The sequence below is a fragment of the Pimephales promelas genome, chromosome 13 (genome assembly GCF_988280905.1).
Source record: "Pimephales promelas chromosome 13, fPimPro1.hap1.1, whole genome shotgun sequence".
NCBI lineage: Eukaryota > Metazoa > Chordata > Actinopteri > Cypriniformes > Leuciscidae > Pimephales > Pimephales promelas.
In genome coordinates this window covers 6,995,624-7,013,214 of record NC_142781.1, presented here as the reverse complement: position 1 = coordinate 7,013,214, position 17,591 = coordinate 6,995,624, and the positions used below count along the sequence as shown (strand labels likewise).

At 40.6% G+C, this 17,591-nt stretch overlaps 1 protein-coding gene across 1 annotated transcript in view; it reads left to right on the top strand.

Moving 5' to 3' along the window:
* The window catches only part of lama4 (laminin, alpha 4), a 116,790-nt gene that overhangs the window by 24,143 nt on the left and 75,056 nt on the right, over positions 1-17,591 (top strand). The window contains exons 7-13 of the mRNA XM_039657000.2: positions 1,252-1,432; positions 8,602-8,685; positions 9,071-9,222; positions 9,310-9,420; positions 11,773-11,884; positions 13,383-13,547; positions 13,638-13,831. Coding sequence (XP_039512934.2) covers positions 1,252-1,432; positions 8,602-8,685; positions 9,071-9,222; positions 9,310-9,420; positions 11,773-11,884; positions 13,383-13,547; positions 13,638-13,831 — 999 coding nt within the window. The remainder of the gene's footprint in view (positions 1-1,251; positions 1,433-8,601; positions 8,686-9,070; positions 9,223-9,309; positions 9,421-11,772; positions 11,885-13,382; positions 13,548-13,637; positions 13,832-17,591) is intronic.

Genomic DNA, 17,591 nt, shown 5'->3' with positions numbered 1-17,591 from the left:
GTACACATAAAGACGAGTCTCAGCTATTAGGCTATATTGAGTCATTACGTCACATCTGAACTCATAAAGAAGAGTCTCGGCTAGTAGGCTATATTGAGTCATTACGTCACATCTGTACATATTAAGAAGAGTCTCGGCTAGTAGGCTATATTGAGTCATTACGTCACATCTGTACTCATAAAGAAGAGTCTCGGCTAGTAGACTATATTGAGTCATTACGTCACATCTGTACATATTAAGAAGAGTCTCGGCTAGTAGGCTATATTGAGTCATTACGTCACATCTGTACTCATAAAGAAGAGTCTCGGCTAGTAGGCTATATTGAGTCATTACGTCACATCTGTACATATTAAGAAGAGTCTCGGCTAGTAGGCTATATTGAGTCATTACGTCACATCTGCACACATTAAGAAGAGTCTCGGCTAGTCATTACGTCACATCTGTGAGGATGATGACCCATGCGAAAACAATAAAACGATAAAATCGGAAGGGCATTACAAGTAGTCACGCAATGCTGACGTTGTTAACATTAACAATTTGAGAACAAAGTATAATTTGCATGGTTTTGCGTGATATGATAAATGATTGTTAGATTGAATAAGCGCGATTTACTGCAATTATCAGAACTAGAACAAAAGTGAATATTTCTTACTTGTTCAGATGACATTTTGCGGTGAAAACTTTTATGTCGGTCATACTTCCAAAAAGATTAATCTGTGATTCTGAATGACAATATCCACACCGGCGCGGTGACCGACAGCCACACACTCTCCTCAAAACATTGTGTTCATCCACACTGTGCTGTGTCGAGGGTGTTGAAGTAGAACTCACGTAAAGTTGATAATTCCACAAATAACTGCAATTGCAGATTTCGAACAGAGATGGCGACAGAGAGGACAAACTGCGGACTGCAGCTTTAAAGCAACAACTGCACATTCACTTTGTGTAATAGATATAAATTGCAAATATTGCAAATATATATTTGTTGTAAAGTCTTTGGTTTAAAATGTACTTTTTAAATTAATTTACTAACACCGACAGTTGAAATGGTTCAAACGCAAAATTACAATGATTGTTTTTTTTGTATCTGCCTTAAAAAGTGGTTGAGTATTTTTTGTATTGGCCCAGAAACTCCATGATCAGTCTCTATTTCTTAAAATGCGTCTAAACCCAAATAAACGCATATGCACACTGACTGAGCACATTTAATATGCAATTTTTCTTGAGAATCTTCGCATTTTGAATGTGTAGGAGGGTTACTCTGGCTTTGGCAGCTGTATGGGATGCCGTCGGTGTGAATGTGCCTCTGCTGCCCTGCGTGGCACCTGCCACCCTCTCACACACAGCTGCCAGTGCCACCCGGGGGCTGGAGGCCGATACTGCGAGCGATGCCTGCCAGGATTCTGGGATTACAGCACATCCGGCTGCAAGAGTGAGTCTGTTAAAAACCGCATATGGCTTGATTCACGGCTGGAGGAGGTTCAGCACATTTCACTGCCTATTGTCTTATACAAAAATTCTTCCATACAGGGCAGTGCATATACTGATGTGTCATGTTTCATTACTAACATGCTTCACATCATCAATACAATATTGTAGATTAAAAAATGTAAGTTTTTTCCCATTTGTTGTTTAATTCTCAGGACCAGTTATTTTGCCAAGGGATCTCTTTTATTTATTGCACACATTCCATGTCTCCAACTCTTCCTGCACACACACTTCCTGTCTCCCTCACTCATATTCAAGAACACTGATTAACAAAATACAATGATTACAAATGATTATGAATACAAACAAATAATAACATTACATAATACAAATTTTTGGATTCAGTATGAACAAGAGTAAGTAGTTATTTTATAAAACTTAAATATTTAAGGCTGTGACACTTGGTTTTAAAAGCCATATTTCATTGTTTAAAAAAGACTCCTCAACCAAACTCTGACTTAAAGGAGAACTCCGGTGCAAAATGATCCTTTGGTCTAATAAAACATCGGTACCTAGTCAACCGTTCGCTGAGATTTGTTTTCATGATAATCGAATGTAAAGAGTTTTATCTCTAAAAACTGTTTAGCATATAATGCTAATACTGGGAGCATTTACTAAGTAAAAAAAAAATCGCTAGTTTATACCACTAACAAGGCTCAAAATAGCCCCACACTAACACAGTAACATAATGAGGCTCCATACATGCAAAACGAAGCATTGAGAACTTTGTAAGTGTACAGGCCGTTTAATAAGAAGATACTTTATAAAGACATTTCACTTCGTGTATACAGACAAGTAAGTCTCGATAAGCCGAACCACAAACGCCGTTCATACAGTTCAGAAGTTCGCTGAACTTCATACAGTTCAGATCATATATACACAAAGTGAACTGTCTTTATACACTGTTAGACCTTACCAGGTTTTTTACTGTAAAATACTGGCAACAGTGTTGCCAGTAATTGACTGTAAAAATGCACTAAAACTAATAAGTTGTATTTTTTAGTTAACTTGAGTCTTAGTGCATTTTTACAGTAAATTACTGGCAACAGTGTTGCCAGTATTTTACTGTAAAAAACCTGGTAAGGTCTAACAGTGTAAAGTATCTTCTTATTCAACGGTCTGAACACTTACAAAGTTCTCAATGGTTCGTTTTGCATGCAGTGACCCTCATTATGTTACTGTGTTAGTGTGGGGCTATTTTGAGCCTTGTTAGTGGTATAAACTAGCGATTTCTTTTTATTTAGTAAATGCCCCCAGTACTAGCATTATACGCAAAACAGTTTTTAGAGATAAAACCCTTTACATTTGATTATCATGAAAACAAATCTTAGAGAATGGTCGACTAGGTGCCGATGTTTTATTAGACCAAAGGTTCATTTTGCACCGGAGTTTTCCTTTAAAAAGAACCCCACCTAAACCTCTGTAATGAAAGTAGTCAACAGCTAACAATCAGCAAAAAAAAAATCGGTAACACTTTATTTTACGACCCGCAAACAACTGGGTAAGTACACAATAATTACGGTGTACGTTTCTGTAATTATATTGTACTTCGAAGTAAGTATGTAACGGTTACCAGCTGGAGTGCCCTATTGAGCCTCCAGAGGGCACTCCAGATAAGACCATGTTTCACACAAACTACAGTTCCCAGAACTCACTGCCCGGACTCATCATCACTGATCACATTCACCTGTACCTCATTCACTATTGCATTCACCTGTCTCATCTTGTTAGTCTGGCTATATATACCATGTTCATTCAGTCACTCTCCGCGAAGTCTTGTTTAAGTGTTACACTGCATTTCTGAGCGTTTTCCGTGTTTGGTTTCTGGTTTTTGACTTTGGATTGTTTTTTGGATTTTGATTATTGCTGCCTGCCCTGACCTCTGCCTGTTTCCCGGATTCCCACTGTGTATCCTCCATTGTCCTGTCTGCTAATTCTTGACCCTGCCTGTACGACTAATCTTATATAAAGCTGCATTTGGATCTTCATCTACAAGCCTCAGAGCAGTTCATAACAGAAGACTTCGCCACAGATGAATCCAGCAGCACAAATCCGGGAGTTTGCTGGTCAGATCGCGGCCTTGGCCCTGGATAGCCGTGATCTGTTCCAGTATACCTGGGGGTTTGTTCCTCTCGCTGCCTCCTGCTCTCTCGGTGATGAGGCTATTAAGCTGTGTTACCAGCTAGGGGCTAAGGAGGTCAACCCGAGGGAGCTCCCCAATCTCTCGGGTCTGAACTGGAGAGAGGCGGTCTCCGTTTGTGAAGAGAGTTTCATTCCAAAGCCTCGTCACGTCTCAGCAGAGCTTCCAGAGCCTCGTCACGTCTCAGCAGAGCTTCCACAGCCCGCGCTCACCGTCAGCCCTGCCGAGCCCCCGCTCACCGTCAGCCCTACCGAGCCCGCGCTCACCGTCAGCCCTGCCGAGCCCCCGCTCACCTTCCAGCCAGAGACCGTACAGCCAGAGACCGTCAAACCAGAGTCTCGTCCCGCCGAGACAGCCCAGCCAGAGTCTCGTCCCGCCGAGACAGCCCAGCCAGAGTCTCGTCCCGCCGAGACAGCCCAGCCAGAGTCTCGTCCCGCCGAGACAGCCCAGCCAGAGTCTCGTCCCGCCGAGACAGCCCAGCCAGAGTCTCGTCCCGCCGAGACAGCCCAGCCAGAGTCTCGTTCCACCGAGACAGCCCAGCCAGAGTCTCGTCCCGCCGAGACAGCCCAGCCAGAGTCTCGTCCCGCCGAGACAGCCCAGCCAGAGTCTCGTTCCGCCGAGACAGCCCAGCCAGAGTCTCGTCCCGCCGAGACAGCCCAGCCAGAGTCTCGTCCCGCCGAGACAGCCCAGCCAGAGTCTCGTCCCGCCGAGACAGCCCAGCCAGAGTCTCGTTCCGCCGAGACAGCCCAGCCAGAGTTCCATGTCAGCCCTGCCGAGTCTGAGCCTGTTCACGTCACTTCTGCCGAGACAGAGACGCTTCACGTCACTTCTGCCGAGCCAGTGTCTATGGACAAGTTGGCCGTTTCAGAGACTGTTCACGTTCCTTCTGCCGAGCCAGTGTCTATGCACAAGATGGCCGCCTCCGAGCCAGTGTCTACGGACAAGATGGCCGACTCAGAGACTCTTCAATGTACTTCTGCAAATTCAGAGATTGTTCACGTCACTTCTGCCGAGCCAGAGACGCTCCACGTCACTTCTGCCGAGCCAGAGACGCTCCACGTCACTTCTGCCGAGCCGGAGATGCTCCACGTCACTTCTGCCGAGCCAGAGACGCTTCACGTCACTTCTGCCAAGCCAGTGTCTATAGACAAGATGGCCGCCTCCAAGCCAGTGTCTCCGGACAAGATGGCCGCCTCCAAGCCAGTGTCTCCGGACAAGATGGCCGCCTGAGGGGTCTTCACCGCCGTGGCCGCCTGAGGGGTCTTCACCGCCGTGGCCGCCTGAGGGGTCTTCACCGCCGTGGCCGCCTGAGGGGTCTTCACCGCCGTGGTCGCCTGAGGGGTCTTCACCGCCGTGGCCGCCTGAGGGGTCTTCACCGCCGTGGCCGCCTAAGGGGTCTTCACCGCCGTGGCCGCCTGAGGGGTCTTCACCGCCGTGGCCGCCTGAGCGGTCTTCACCGCCGTGGCCGCCTGAGGGGTCTTCACCGCCGTGGCCGCCTGAGGGGTCTTCACCGCCGTGGCCGCCTGAGGGGTCTTCACCGCCGTGGCCGCCTGAGGGGTCTTCACCGCCGTGGCCGCCTGGGGGGTCTTCACCACCGTGGCCGCCTGAGGGACCCACAGTTCCGCCCTGGCCACGTCCACAGCCTGCTCTGCCCTGGCCATGCCCACAGTTTGCTTCGCCTTGGACGCCCGAGGGTCCGACAGCTCCTCCCTGGCCTTCGCCTGCACAGCCTGCTCCGCCCTGGTCGCTTCCACAGCCAGCTCCGCCGCAGTCTCCAGGTCCTCTTCCGCTCCACGGGCCTGGCCCTCCATCCCGCCCCCAGGTCCGCCTCCGCTCCACCTCCCTCCTGGACATTGTGAGGAGCGTCTGGAATCCGCTCCTTAAAGGGGGGGCTATGTAACGGTTACCAGCTGGAGTGCCCTATTGAGCCTCCAGAGGGCACTCCAGATAAGACTATGTTTCACACAAACTACAGTTCCCAGAACTCACTGCCCGGACTCATCATCACTGATCACATTCACCTGTACCTCATTCCCTATTGCATTCACCTGTCTCATCTTGTTAGTCTGGCTATATATACCATGTTCATTCAGTCACTCTCCGCGAAGTCTTGTTTAAGTGTTACACTGCATTTCTGAGCGTTTTCCGTGTTTGGTTTCTGGTTTTTGACTTTGGATTGTTTTTTGGATTTTGATTATTGCTGCCTGCCCTGACCTCTGCCTGTTTCCCAGATTCCCACTGTGTATCCTCCATTGTCCTGTCTGCTAATTCTTGACCCTGCCTGTACGACTTATCTTATATAAAGCTGCATTTGGATCTTCATCTACAAGCCTCAGAGCAGTTCATAACAAAGTATAAGGGAACAATATGTTAAGTTTGTGGTAATAAAGGGGTAACAAGCAGATATACAACCTGCAAATAACTTCGTAAGTACACTGAAATTACGATGTACGTTTCTGTGAATATAGTGTACTTCTGTGTAGGTATAAGGGAACAATATGTAAGTTTGGGGTAAAAAGGGGGTAACAAGCACCACTTTAATTTACAGCCCGCAATGGTTACACTTACTCTGTAAATACACAGAACAAGGGGGTAACAAACGCTACTTACTATGTAGCAATACAAAACAACACTATTTGCACTGTAATTACAGTACTGTTATCAAGAAAATAAAACAACAACAACAAAAAGAGTTTTAATTACAAAGTATATTTGCCCTGACATTTAAGTGTCATTGCAATTCAATGGAATAAGGTAAGTACTCATTACCACAAGGTACATTTTAAATTAAAATCATAACAGAAAATAATTATTTTGATTTAACATTAAATAATCTTGTAAGAAAAGCCAATAAATTAAACATATATATATATATATATATATATATATATATATGTTTAATTTTCAACCCACAGATGTCAAAATTACCCTGTAATTGCACAAGAACATATTTAGCCAGAAATGTGATACATTTTATTAACAACAGACGTACATTTTTTGCCTGGAAAATATTAAAAGAATAGGTACCTGTTATTTTTTAACTAATTAAATAATTTGCTTGTATATCTGCTTATTACCCCCGTATTACCTCAAACTTAACATATTGTTCCCTTATACCTACACAGAAGTACACTATATTCACAGAAACGTACATCGTAATTTCAGTGTACTTACGAAGTTATTTGCAGGTTGTATATCTGCTTGTTTCCCCTTTATTACCCCAAACTTAACATATTGTTCCCTTATACTTACACGGAAGTACAATATAATTACAGAAATGTACACCGTAATTTCTGTGTACTTACCCAGTTGTTTGCGGGTCGTAAAATAAAGTGTTACCAAAAAATCTTCACTTAGCAACAGTTTTAAGTAATTTAAACAGCACCGTCATGGCAGTTTTCCTGTTGACTGCAGCACCTCTTTCCATCTGGCCTGTGAATCTGGTGGGAGAATGCAAAAGGTCCTTGTCCTGAGCAGAACAGTTGAACAGCTGTTCTCACAACCCGTCGGTCCTGATTTCATTAAGGGATCTGCACACCCACACACACTTGGCCATCTGCACATAAGAACAGGGATTTACATTATTTCCCATGACATCATCATCTCCATCTCAACATACCGGCCCCAGTTGTGACCCCTGGAAGTTTTGAGTTCATGTCAGTGTGTTGAAAAGAGAGAGAAATGAGGGCATCTTTGCTGAAGTTTATTTCTAGTAAATGCAGTCAATTTGTTCCGATTGCTCTTTTGGGGAAATGTTTCAGTTGAACCCCAGCTGCTTAGAGTGCATTAGTGACAACTGGTGTGTCTCAAAAATGTATATAATTTTAGTTTTTGTCTATTTCTTAGAATTAAGAGTGTAAATCAATTTGTAACATGCTGACCCAGTTGTGCAATGTACTTTTGGGCTTTTCATTGCATTATAAACCTCGTCTCTAAACCTCACTTTTATCCTTGAGTAAAGGAACATTTCATTTAGATTGGGGATCAGCAACGCATTTTTCCGTGGGTTAAAGGGTTAGTTCACCCAAAAATGAAAATTCTGTCAGTATTTACTCACCCTCATGTTGTTTCAACCCCGTAAGACCTTCGTTCATCTTCGGAACACAAATTAAGATATTTAAGATATTAAGATCGCTCCTGCATACAGTCCATAGGCTTCTTGAGGGACTGGCTCTTGCTGTCCTCGAAAAGTCATTAAAGACATCGTTAAAATAGTCCAAGTGACTACAGGGGCTCAAGCTTAAGTTTATCAAACGACGAGAACACTTTTGTGCGCAAAAAAACAACAAAAATAACGACTTTATTTCAACTATTCACTTCCTTCTCCATGAGCCTGTAAGTCAGTTAACGTAGTGTGATTGCGTAGAGCTACGTCACACGTAGGCTCACTATTGGCCGACGCTGGTCATGTGTGTGTGATGCGTGTGACGTACAATAACAGAAGCTTACGCTATTAAACTAGTAACCTGACTCGCGCAGAGGGAGAAATAAACGAATAGTTGAAATAAAGCCGTTATTTTTGTTGTTTTTTTGCGCACAAAAGTGTTCTCGTAGTTTGATAAACTTAAGATTGAGCCCCTGTAGTCACTTGGACTATTTTAACGATGTCTTTCATGACTTTTTGAGGACAGCAAGAGCCAGTCCCTCAAGAAGCCTATGGACTGTATGCAGGAGCGATCTTAATATCTTAAATATCTTAATTTGTGTTCCGAAGATGAACGAAGGTCTTACGGGGTTGGAACAACATGAGGGTGAGTAAATACTGACAGAATTTTCATTTTTGGGTGAACTAACCCTTTAAGAAACATTACTTCACAATATGGAAGATTTGTCGCTACTTCCGTTTCATCTTAACTTTACCTGTTCCAAGTATGAAAAGGCCTTTTGTTTGTGATCACGGTTGTGTAGTTGCTTTGGATGTGTGTTTTAATGTATAATAGACTAAATATGCACTGTGTGTTTGTGTTCCTCAGAATGTGATTGCCCAGAGGAGAATTGTGACATGCACACAGGAGAGTGTCTTCCCGAGGCCTCGCAAATCAGCGAGTGTAATATCGGTGAGTTCAAGAGAAAACACTAATTCAAACAATATCCAAACGTCCACATTTAAAATCTGAAGTTTTATTGCCATTTAAAGGGAAATAACATTGACATGCCATTTTTGAATTTGTTAATATGTTCCTTAAGGTTCAGTTATAGCCTAATGTTATTTTAGAAAATTAGTAATATAGAGAGTAATTGATTATTTTCCAGAGGGATCAAAGCATTGTAGACTTTGACTTTTGAGCCCCAGAACTTACACAAACAAGCACCATTTAGATTTGATCTTTCAAGCAAGTAAACATTTACATCAAATTAAAAACTGAGAATTGTTCAGAAAATCGTATAAACATTCAAAAATGTGATAACCCAATATGAACAATAACCCTTACCACCTCCCAGACTGCGATGCGTGTATTTGGAATCTGATTGGAGATATTCGTCAGTCCAACAAAACCTTGGACCAAGTTAGGAACAGCGTGCTGAACATTTCTACAGGAGCTGCGGCCAACGACAGATTAAAGTACTACAACTACACTGCACACAGACTACAGGTAACAACACTCAAACTGCACCTCGCTTAGAGAAACTTACGCCCAGAGGATGTGGTGTTTAAACAAGAGTGTGTGTTGCTCTCACAGGCTCAGTTTGTAGGCTGGAGAAGTAAGTATACAGTGATGAGAGCAGATACGAGACACCTGGAGGAAGAAACTCAAAAACGACTTACTGACATGGAACTGCTCGCAGGAGAGGTGACACGCTTTCTAGCTTTCATTGATTTCAATATGGTTTAGATGTGAAGTGTGTGACCACTGTAAAACCACAACTACAGTAGTCGACATTTGAAGTGGATCAAAAAAGTCCATCAAAGTTGTCCTCAGACAAGAACAGGTATTGTTCAAAATTACAACGAAAGGTTTTAATCCACTTCAAATGTTGACTACTGTATATTCATAAAGTTAATAATTATAAGTCATTTTGAACACATTAAAGTCCCCGTGAACCGGAAGTTGCAAACGATTTTTTCTCCAGTGCTGTGACGTATTTCCAAGTGAAACGGAATATTGAACAGAGGGCAGGGTTTTACTCTAGCGCTCCTCCTCTCCATCTCTCGCTCATAGCAAACTAACGGTTTGAGGGGAGTGGTTAAGCGTTTCCCCACCCAAGCTGTGAAACCTACGTCATCAGAAAAAGAAACCGTTCCAGACCGGAAGTAACTTTTCAGATTTTGATTAAAGATTACCAAGGTAAAACATTTTTTGGTAACACTTTATAATAACTACACGCTAATAATAATTAGTTAAGTATGAGTAAACCATTAATTCATCATTCATAAATAAACAGTTCATAAATACAGCTATAAATACTTTCTTCTTGATTTAAAAGCATATCTATAATTTGGTTAAATAATTGTATTTTCATCCTTTATTAATGATCAATTTATCATTTCTAAATGAAGAATTGCATTTTTTATGAACCAGTTATTTGAGAGTTGTCAATGGTTCGTGAGATTACTTAGAGTGTGTAAGTAAATGATTAATAAACTATTTAAATGTACATTCATACAGCTTATCATTCAGACATGATGGTTACTTAGTGTGTTAATAAATGCTTTATTAACATGTATGCTTTCATTCAGGGTTAATTCAGGCAGTTATAAAGCATTTAGTAGTGGTCAGTTAACTATGTTCGTGAGCTCATCTAAAGTGAGGACTAGTCATGCCTTGTAAAGGCTGTTAAATATTTCTATGTTCAGTATCACTGCGTTGTGTTTGTTACATTTTACTGTTTAGAAGATTGACGAGTCTTTAAATCTCATTTAAATGCTTTACAAAGCACGAATAGTCCTCACTTTAGATTAGCTCACAAAAATAGTTAACTAACCACTACTAAATGCTTTATAACTACCTGTATTTACTACATTTACTTACACTTTCTAAGTGAAAAAGTTATGGAAGTTTAAATTTACAGTAAATCAAATATACTGTACTATATATTTTTTATTTTATATAAAATATATATTTTACAAAATATTTTTTACTCTAAAATTTCTATAAAATCAAAGCCATAAATCTTATCAAGTTATGTTCCAAATTTGAAGTTGATATCACAAAAATTGAAGTTCCCATGAGATTTTGTTTAGGCGTAGTACCAAAAATAGCCACCGGGTGCCATTGAATTCCATTGAATTTAGTTGTATACATTCTGCCTTAACAAATTAATACATTTCTGTCCAAATATCAATTCTGTCACAAAATTTGGAACCTTGAGACTCAGACCTTTCTGACAATATCAATTTCGTCAAGATTAGAAAAGGTTTTGATCATAAATTATGAAATATAATGACGCCCAAAAGGGGAGAAGCCTGATAAAACAAGTACCGTTTCTATGGTAACGCAACGTTCAATTATAAAACAGTTCACACTATGAATTCTGAGTTTATAAGCTTTCAAATGATACCTAATTTATGATAACTACTAAAATATGTGATATAATAAAAAAGCGATAAAAAAAATTATATTATATTTTAGAGGATAATAAATATAAATATTATCATTTTTAGAGGATAATATTATACTATATATTTTTATTTTTTATTGAAAAATACTAGATTATATGTTTTATTATGAACTTTTAGCATAAAAACAGAAGTTTCAATGATTAAAAGTGGGTGCATCAACTTTTTGTGACAAAGGTCAAAACTCCTGTTATGAAGCAGATTTTTTTAGGTGCACTCTTGTCATAAATTCATCAATTACTCTTCCTACATAATTTTGAACACAAAACAGGGGTAGAATATCTATTTAGAAGTCTTACACCTTTCCAACGATATATAATTTGTCATAATTAGATTAGGATTTAATAGAAATATAGTGAAGTAAAGCTAGGTGTCCCGGTACCGGGATGGTGACAGTTAAGGGGTTAAAACAAGAGGAAGAACAACAAAAATAGAGTTCTTCAATTTCTTCAAGATTACATACTTTTTGTCATTCTATCCATCTCTTCCTCTCTCCTTCACGCTACACTGTTCACAATAGTTTAAACAGGTGCTTTGTCATGTTCTTCCTGGAGAAACTGAGGTAGTGTTTGTTTTATTTCATCAGGAGGAATCAGTGCAGTCATTGGGAGAGCGGGTGGATCAAGAGACACTTGACAGCTCCACGCTTGCAAATACACTCATTGCTAACCTCTCTTCCCTCAATATTCTCATAGAAGGTAACATGAGACCTTGTGAAATCTGTGTTGTTGTTTTTTTTTTTTTTTTTTTTTTATGCTGTGCTGGCCAATATCAAGTACTGTATCTCAGGGATACTTGCTTGGCTGGAGCAGATTCCCCTCTGAAAGTTGCCAACTGTCCTGTATTAGACAAGGCTTCACATGTTTTCACCCAAATTAAGTCACCCGTATGCAGCATAAGTCTGGTTATCAAAGTTGAATCTGGATGCAAAATGCTAAATGGTCTGGTTAACCACTGCATCTATTGTCTGATCAGATCATACAATTTTACAGTTAAAAAAGGCATTTTGCACAGGTCAGTCAAAAAAAGAAAGAAAGTATAGCTACAGTATAACAAGAAATAGAAAGAATAATCTATCATTGCATGCTTCCACTGAGATACCACAATTGAGCAATGCTTACAAAAGTTGCAAATACAGTGGTGTGAATAAGTTTTGGCACCCATGCTAAAGTTGCCTAAAAAGAGGAATAAAAAAATCATCTTTTGGATATTGATCTTAATGCCTTAATTAGAAAAATGAGGAAAACTCCAACCTTTAAGGACACACATTTTCTTTGTGAATGAATAATGAATCATAAATAAATAAATGTTTTTCCTTAAAATACAGGGTGCATAAGTCACGGCACCCCTATGTTAAATTCCCATAGAGTCAGGCAGATTTTTATTTTTAAAAGCCAGTTATTTCGTGGATCCAGGATAATATGCATCCTGATAAAGTTCCCTTGGCCTTTGGAATTAAAATATCCCCACATTGTCACACATCATTCACCATGCCTTGAGATTGGCATGGTTTTACTTCAGTTAGCCTAATAGCTGGTTTGATTTGCATTGAAAGGTGATCTTATGGAAAGTACCCCATGCCAATCTCTAGGTGTGGTGGAAGGTGTGTGATGATGTGGGGATATTTTAATTCCAAAAGCCCAAGGGAACTTTATCAGGATGCATATTATCCTGGATCCATGAAATAACTGGCTTTTAAAAATAAAAATCTGCCTGACTCTATGGGAATTTAACAAAGGGGTGCCCTGACTTATGCACCCTGTATTTTAAGGAAAAACATTTATTTATTTATAATACATTATTCATTCACAAAGAAAATTTGTGTCCTTAAAGGTTGGAGTTTTCCTCATTTTTCTAATTAAGGCATTAAGATCAACATCCAAAAGATGATTTTTTATTCCTCTTTTTAGGCAACTTTAGCATGGGTGCCAAAACTTATTCACACCACTGTAATTCTTTGTGAATTGCTTGCCAATAAAAATGTCTGGAATTGAAAAACTGATATCTGGACAACATAGATTGTCACCACATTAACAGCACAATCCCACACCCTCACAATCCCACAAACTCTCACAATGTGATTTGTTTCAGGCTCAATTGTGTGATTTGTTACAGGCTCAATTGTATTCTGAGTCTACAGTGCTCTCTTATCTCGCCTTGATTACAGATGATGAACATAATGCAAATGTGTTTCAGATATGATTAGGGATTGGGAATTATACGGTGTCCATCAGGAGTTAAATCCTCAGGTAAAGCTGCAGAAAATAGCAGAAGCCGAACGGATCTTAGGCTGGATGAGAAATATGGACCTCTCACCCAAAGAACCGCTTGCAACTGACGAGTCCTCCGAGGCCCATGAATGTGAGATTGTTTGTGTTGGTTTCTAACCGAATTCTGCTTGTGTGTGTGTGTGCTCTTATTCAACCTGTCCCTTCACATGTCCGATTGTAGTGCTCCGGCGTGTGCGCCATTTTGAGAAAACTCTGATGACTACTCAGGGGCGTCTGTTGCCTATGCGGGAAGTGCTGAGTCGATTCACTTCCAGACTCTTTCAAGCTCAGGATCTCCTCAACAAAGCTGATGATACACTGCAGCTGTCTCTAGACAAATACAAGACCAACCAGCTCAATTTACAGAGGAGAGAGGTACCTTCTTGCACATTGACAGTTTGTTATGAGAATATAAATCATTAAGCTCAAATTATACATCGGTTTTGTTGCGAATGCTTGAGTACAGCGCTGTTTCTCTCCAGTAGTTAGGATCAATAATGGGTCACTGCGCATTGTCTTTAAAGGGTTAGTTCACCCAAAAATGAAAATTAAGTCATTAATTACTCACCCTCATGCTGTTCCAACCCCGTAAGACCTTCGTTCGTCTTCGGAACACAAATGAAGATATTTTTGATTGAATCTGAGAGCTGTATCACTCTTCCATTGGCTTCCTAAGGGACTGGCTCTTGACGGCCCATAAAGTCATTAAAGAAAATGTTTAAATATTTCATGTGCCTACAGCGGCTCAATTATAAGTTTATCAAGCGACGAGACTACTTTTTGTGCGAAAAAAACATAAATAACGGCTTTATTCGACTATTCCATTACTTCCTTATTGGCGCATGCGCGAGAACTGAGACGAGGACGTTCTCATTCGACTACTTCTTGTTACCGGCTGCTCACTGCTTAGGAGTTTTACCGCCCTCTACCGTATAAGATGATAATAAGGCACACTGTCGTTTTTTGAGAAGATTAAAGGCTTTTAAGTGCACCTTGTAGTGCGGAAAATACGCTAATTGAAAAGCGTATGTACAGCGCGCATCTTCCTCTGCTTGTAAACAGAAAGATTTGCACTAAGCTATATCAGCACATCATCTTATACGGTAGGGGGCGGTAAAACGCCTAAGCGGTGAGCAGCCGGTAACAAGTCGAAGGAGATCGTCCTCGTCTCAGTTCTCGCGCCGTTATTTATGTTTTTTTCGCACAAAAAGTATTCTCGTCGCTTGATAAACTTATAATTGAGCCGCTGTAGGCACATGGAACATTTAAACATTTTCTTTAATGACTTTATGGGCCGTCAAGAGCCAGTCCCTTAGGAAGCCAATGGAAGAGTGATACAGCTCTCAGATTCAATCAAAAATATCTTTATTTGTGTTCCGAAGATGAACAAAGGTCTTACGGGGTTGGAACAGCATGGGGGTGAGTAATTAATGACTTAATTTTCATTTTAGGGTGAACTAACCCTTTAAACCTTCTTGCACAAAGCGCTTGTTGACATGGGCATCAGTTGTTGTTCTGATCTCCAGTGTTTCTTGTGTTGTCACTGTGGTGTGGTGAGCTTACAGAGTACACATGCTTGGTAAGATGAGGCAAAAGAAAGTGTCAAGGAAGGGAAAAGTAGGTCCTGCCATGGCTGTCCGAGCAGGGAGCGAGAACCAGGGTCGTAGTAGGGTAAGGAAAGTGCAGTCGTTTGGTGTGGGTTAGTCGGGTAAGCCCCTCCCCTCGAACGCAAATGAGCCAATGGACTAGTTGCACCACAACGGAAATGGAATTTCCGGTTTGTCTATGGTAGGCTGGAACACTTCCGGTCACTGTCCGTCAATGGCACTCGCTTACTTAACCGACCGTTCAGCGTAGTGTAAAAGAAAAACACGAGTCTTTTCGGTATTAAAACAGCAGGTGTTGTACCGAATTCCGACTCGCGGACAAATCGCACGCCCCTTCGCGTGCGCGCGCCTCTCATTAATACACGCTGAAGCGAGTTGAATGCACTTCGTTTGCCATATGCGTTTATCGATTGATTTTTTTTTTTCTCACAGCAAGCACCCAGATCCTGCATGAAAGCTTTGTCTACACTAACAAAAATTGACAGACAGTGAACTAGTGTGGATAAAAAATAGATAACAAAAACGCATGGGAGATCGATTCAGACTATAAACTTCCACGGGTAAAGCTACCAGCTACCAGCTGTCAAAACATTACTGTTTATTTTTAAATAATTTAATTGAACGTAACTTTTGCGTGTTAAACACGATGTGGTTCATAGTACAATATTGTATTACTCTCCCCACTGCACAACAATGTCATTAAAAATAATAATAACCTTTTTCATGAAGATATTATAAAAAAATTATTATGCATGCATTTTTGTAATATTGCAGCAGGTTTTCTTCAAAAAAGGGCACCTGAACATGTTACACCCCTGGAAAAGGGGAATAATGAATAATAAGACACAGGACACGGTGTTTCTTCTATCACGTCCAGTGTAATAATGCATTTCTTTTACGAGAACAATAATTCAACAATAATGTTACACAGTTATCACTAAATGCAAAATCAGCACCAAATAAACACTTTACACTCACTGACAAAATATCAATGCAAAGTAATGCAACTGGTTCCCTTAAATACGTGGGACAGGCTGTATTATCCCTCTTATATAAAAGTTGAACAGACTAATTAACACACATGAATTTAATTATCCTAATGTTTAACACACCTATAACCACATTGATGGTTTAGCGATTAACATCACTCTTCTCAAATACACGAAGTAATATAACATATCCCAGTTATTTCTCATTAAACACATCTTCTCTTTAAGTGCTGAACACTGCACATGAACCGTATAGTTGTATATTCCCGCCATGCGATGTACACCACGTGATGCAGCTAGCTAACTAACTAATAGAGCTAACGTTAAGCAGCACTTACTCAAAGTAATAACAATTATACAGACAAATTTGACTTCTAGCTTTCTTAGGCTACAGGGGACATAAATACAGACATAAAATGCATTAATAAAGAGATTTTACCTGGAAAAGGGGAATAATGAATAATAAGACACAGGACACGGTGTTTCTTCTATCACGTCCAGTGTAATAATGGACGAGCTGACGCAACACGCTTCCCGTGTGATACATCAGGCATAATTAACCGATTCCCGATCACCAGGCGAACTCTTAAACACAAACTTTGAATAGCAACCACGTGAAAACAAGGTGCAAAAATAAATGAACAGAGTAACTTTTAAATAATACCATTTTTGGCATGTTATTGTGCTAATGCATCATCTGATGACTCTTTAACTTGAAGACCAAAATAATCGCTAATAGATCATTCAATCAGGAAATCACAGTGTTATTACTCTTACCAACATTCCATATATGGGCATGAATTATGATGTTTTCTTCACTCTTTTTTAAGTACTTCTCTGAATTAAAGCAAATTGCTTATTTTCCTCTTTTTAACATACAAAATTACATATAATGAACTTTTCTGGCTGTACACATTCTCATAACCATTACACACTCCCCTTCAACACAAATGTCGTCCTCGACATTCAAATATTAAAGTAGTCCAATTAGCAGTAGTGCATGCAATGCAACCGTACACAGTCCATATAGAGGCATTTGGCCATCTCAAAGTTCGTGTGTTTTTTTTCAATAGAGTGTGTCTTGGATCACAATTGTTGGAACAGTCCATTGTGAATGCGTTTATGTGTTTTTCTTCAGAGTCACAAGTGTGTGAGTGTGTCTGGGCATGTTCCATTTGTGGAACAGTTCTGAAGTGTAGGTGTATGTGTTCAATGTCCCAAGGGTCCATAAAAGGGTCCATGAATGTGTGTGGGTATGAAACTGTCCATCAAATGTTTTTTTTTTTTTAAATCACCCATACAAGAAAACAGGGTGATAGGTGGGGATCTGATCAGGATCTGGCCACAGCGCTCTGGGTTGGTGGGGTCCATAGTGTTGCGCAGGATCACATCTGTATGTGGGCCTGGCTGGGAGTCCTAGGCTGTAACAAACTGGAAAACCAAGTTCATCGTAGGTGAATCGCTTTGGGGGTCGTCGTCCTCTCCTTGGCCGGTCTTGGACTTGTACATTCTCACTGTGACTTTCACATGGGAAAGGTG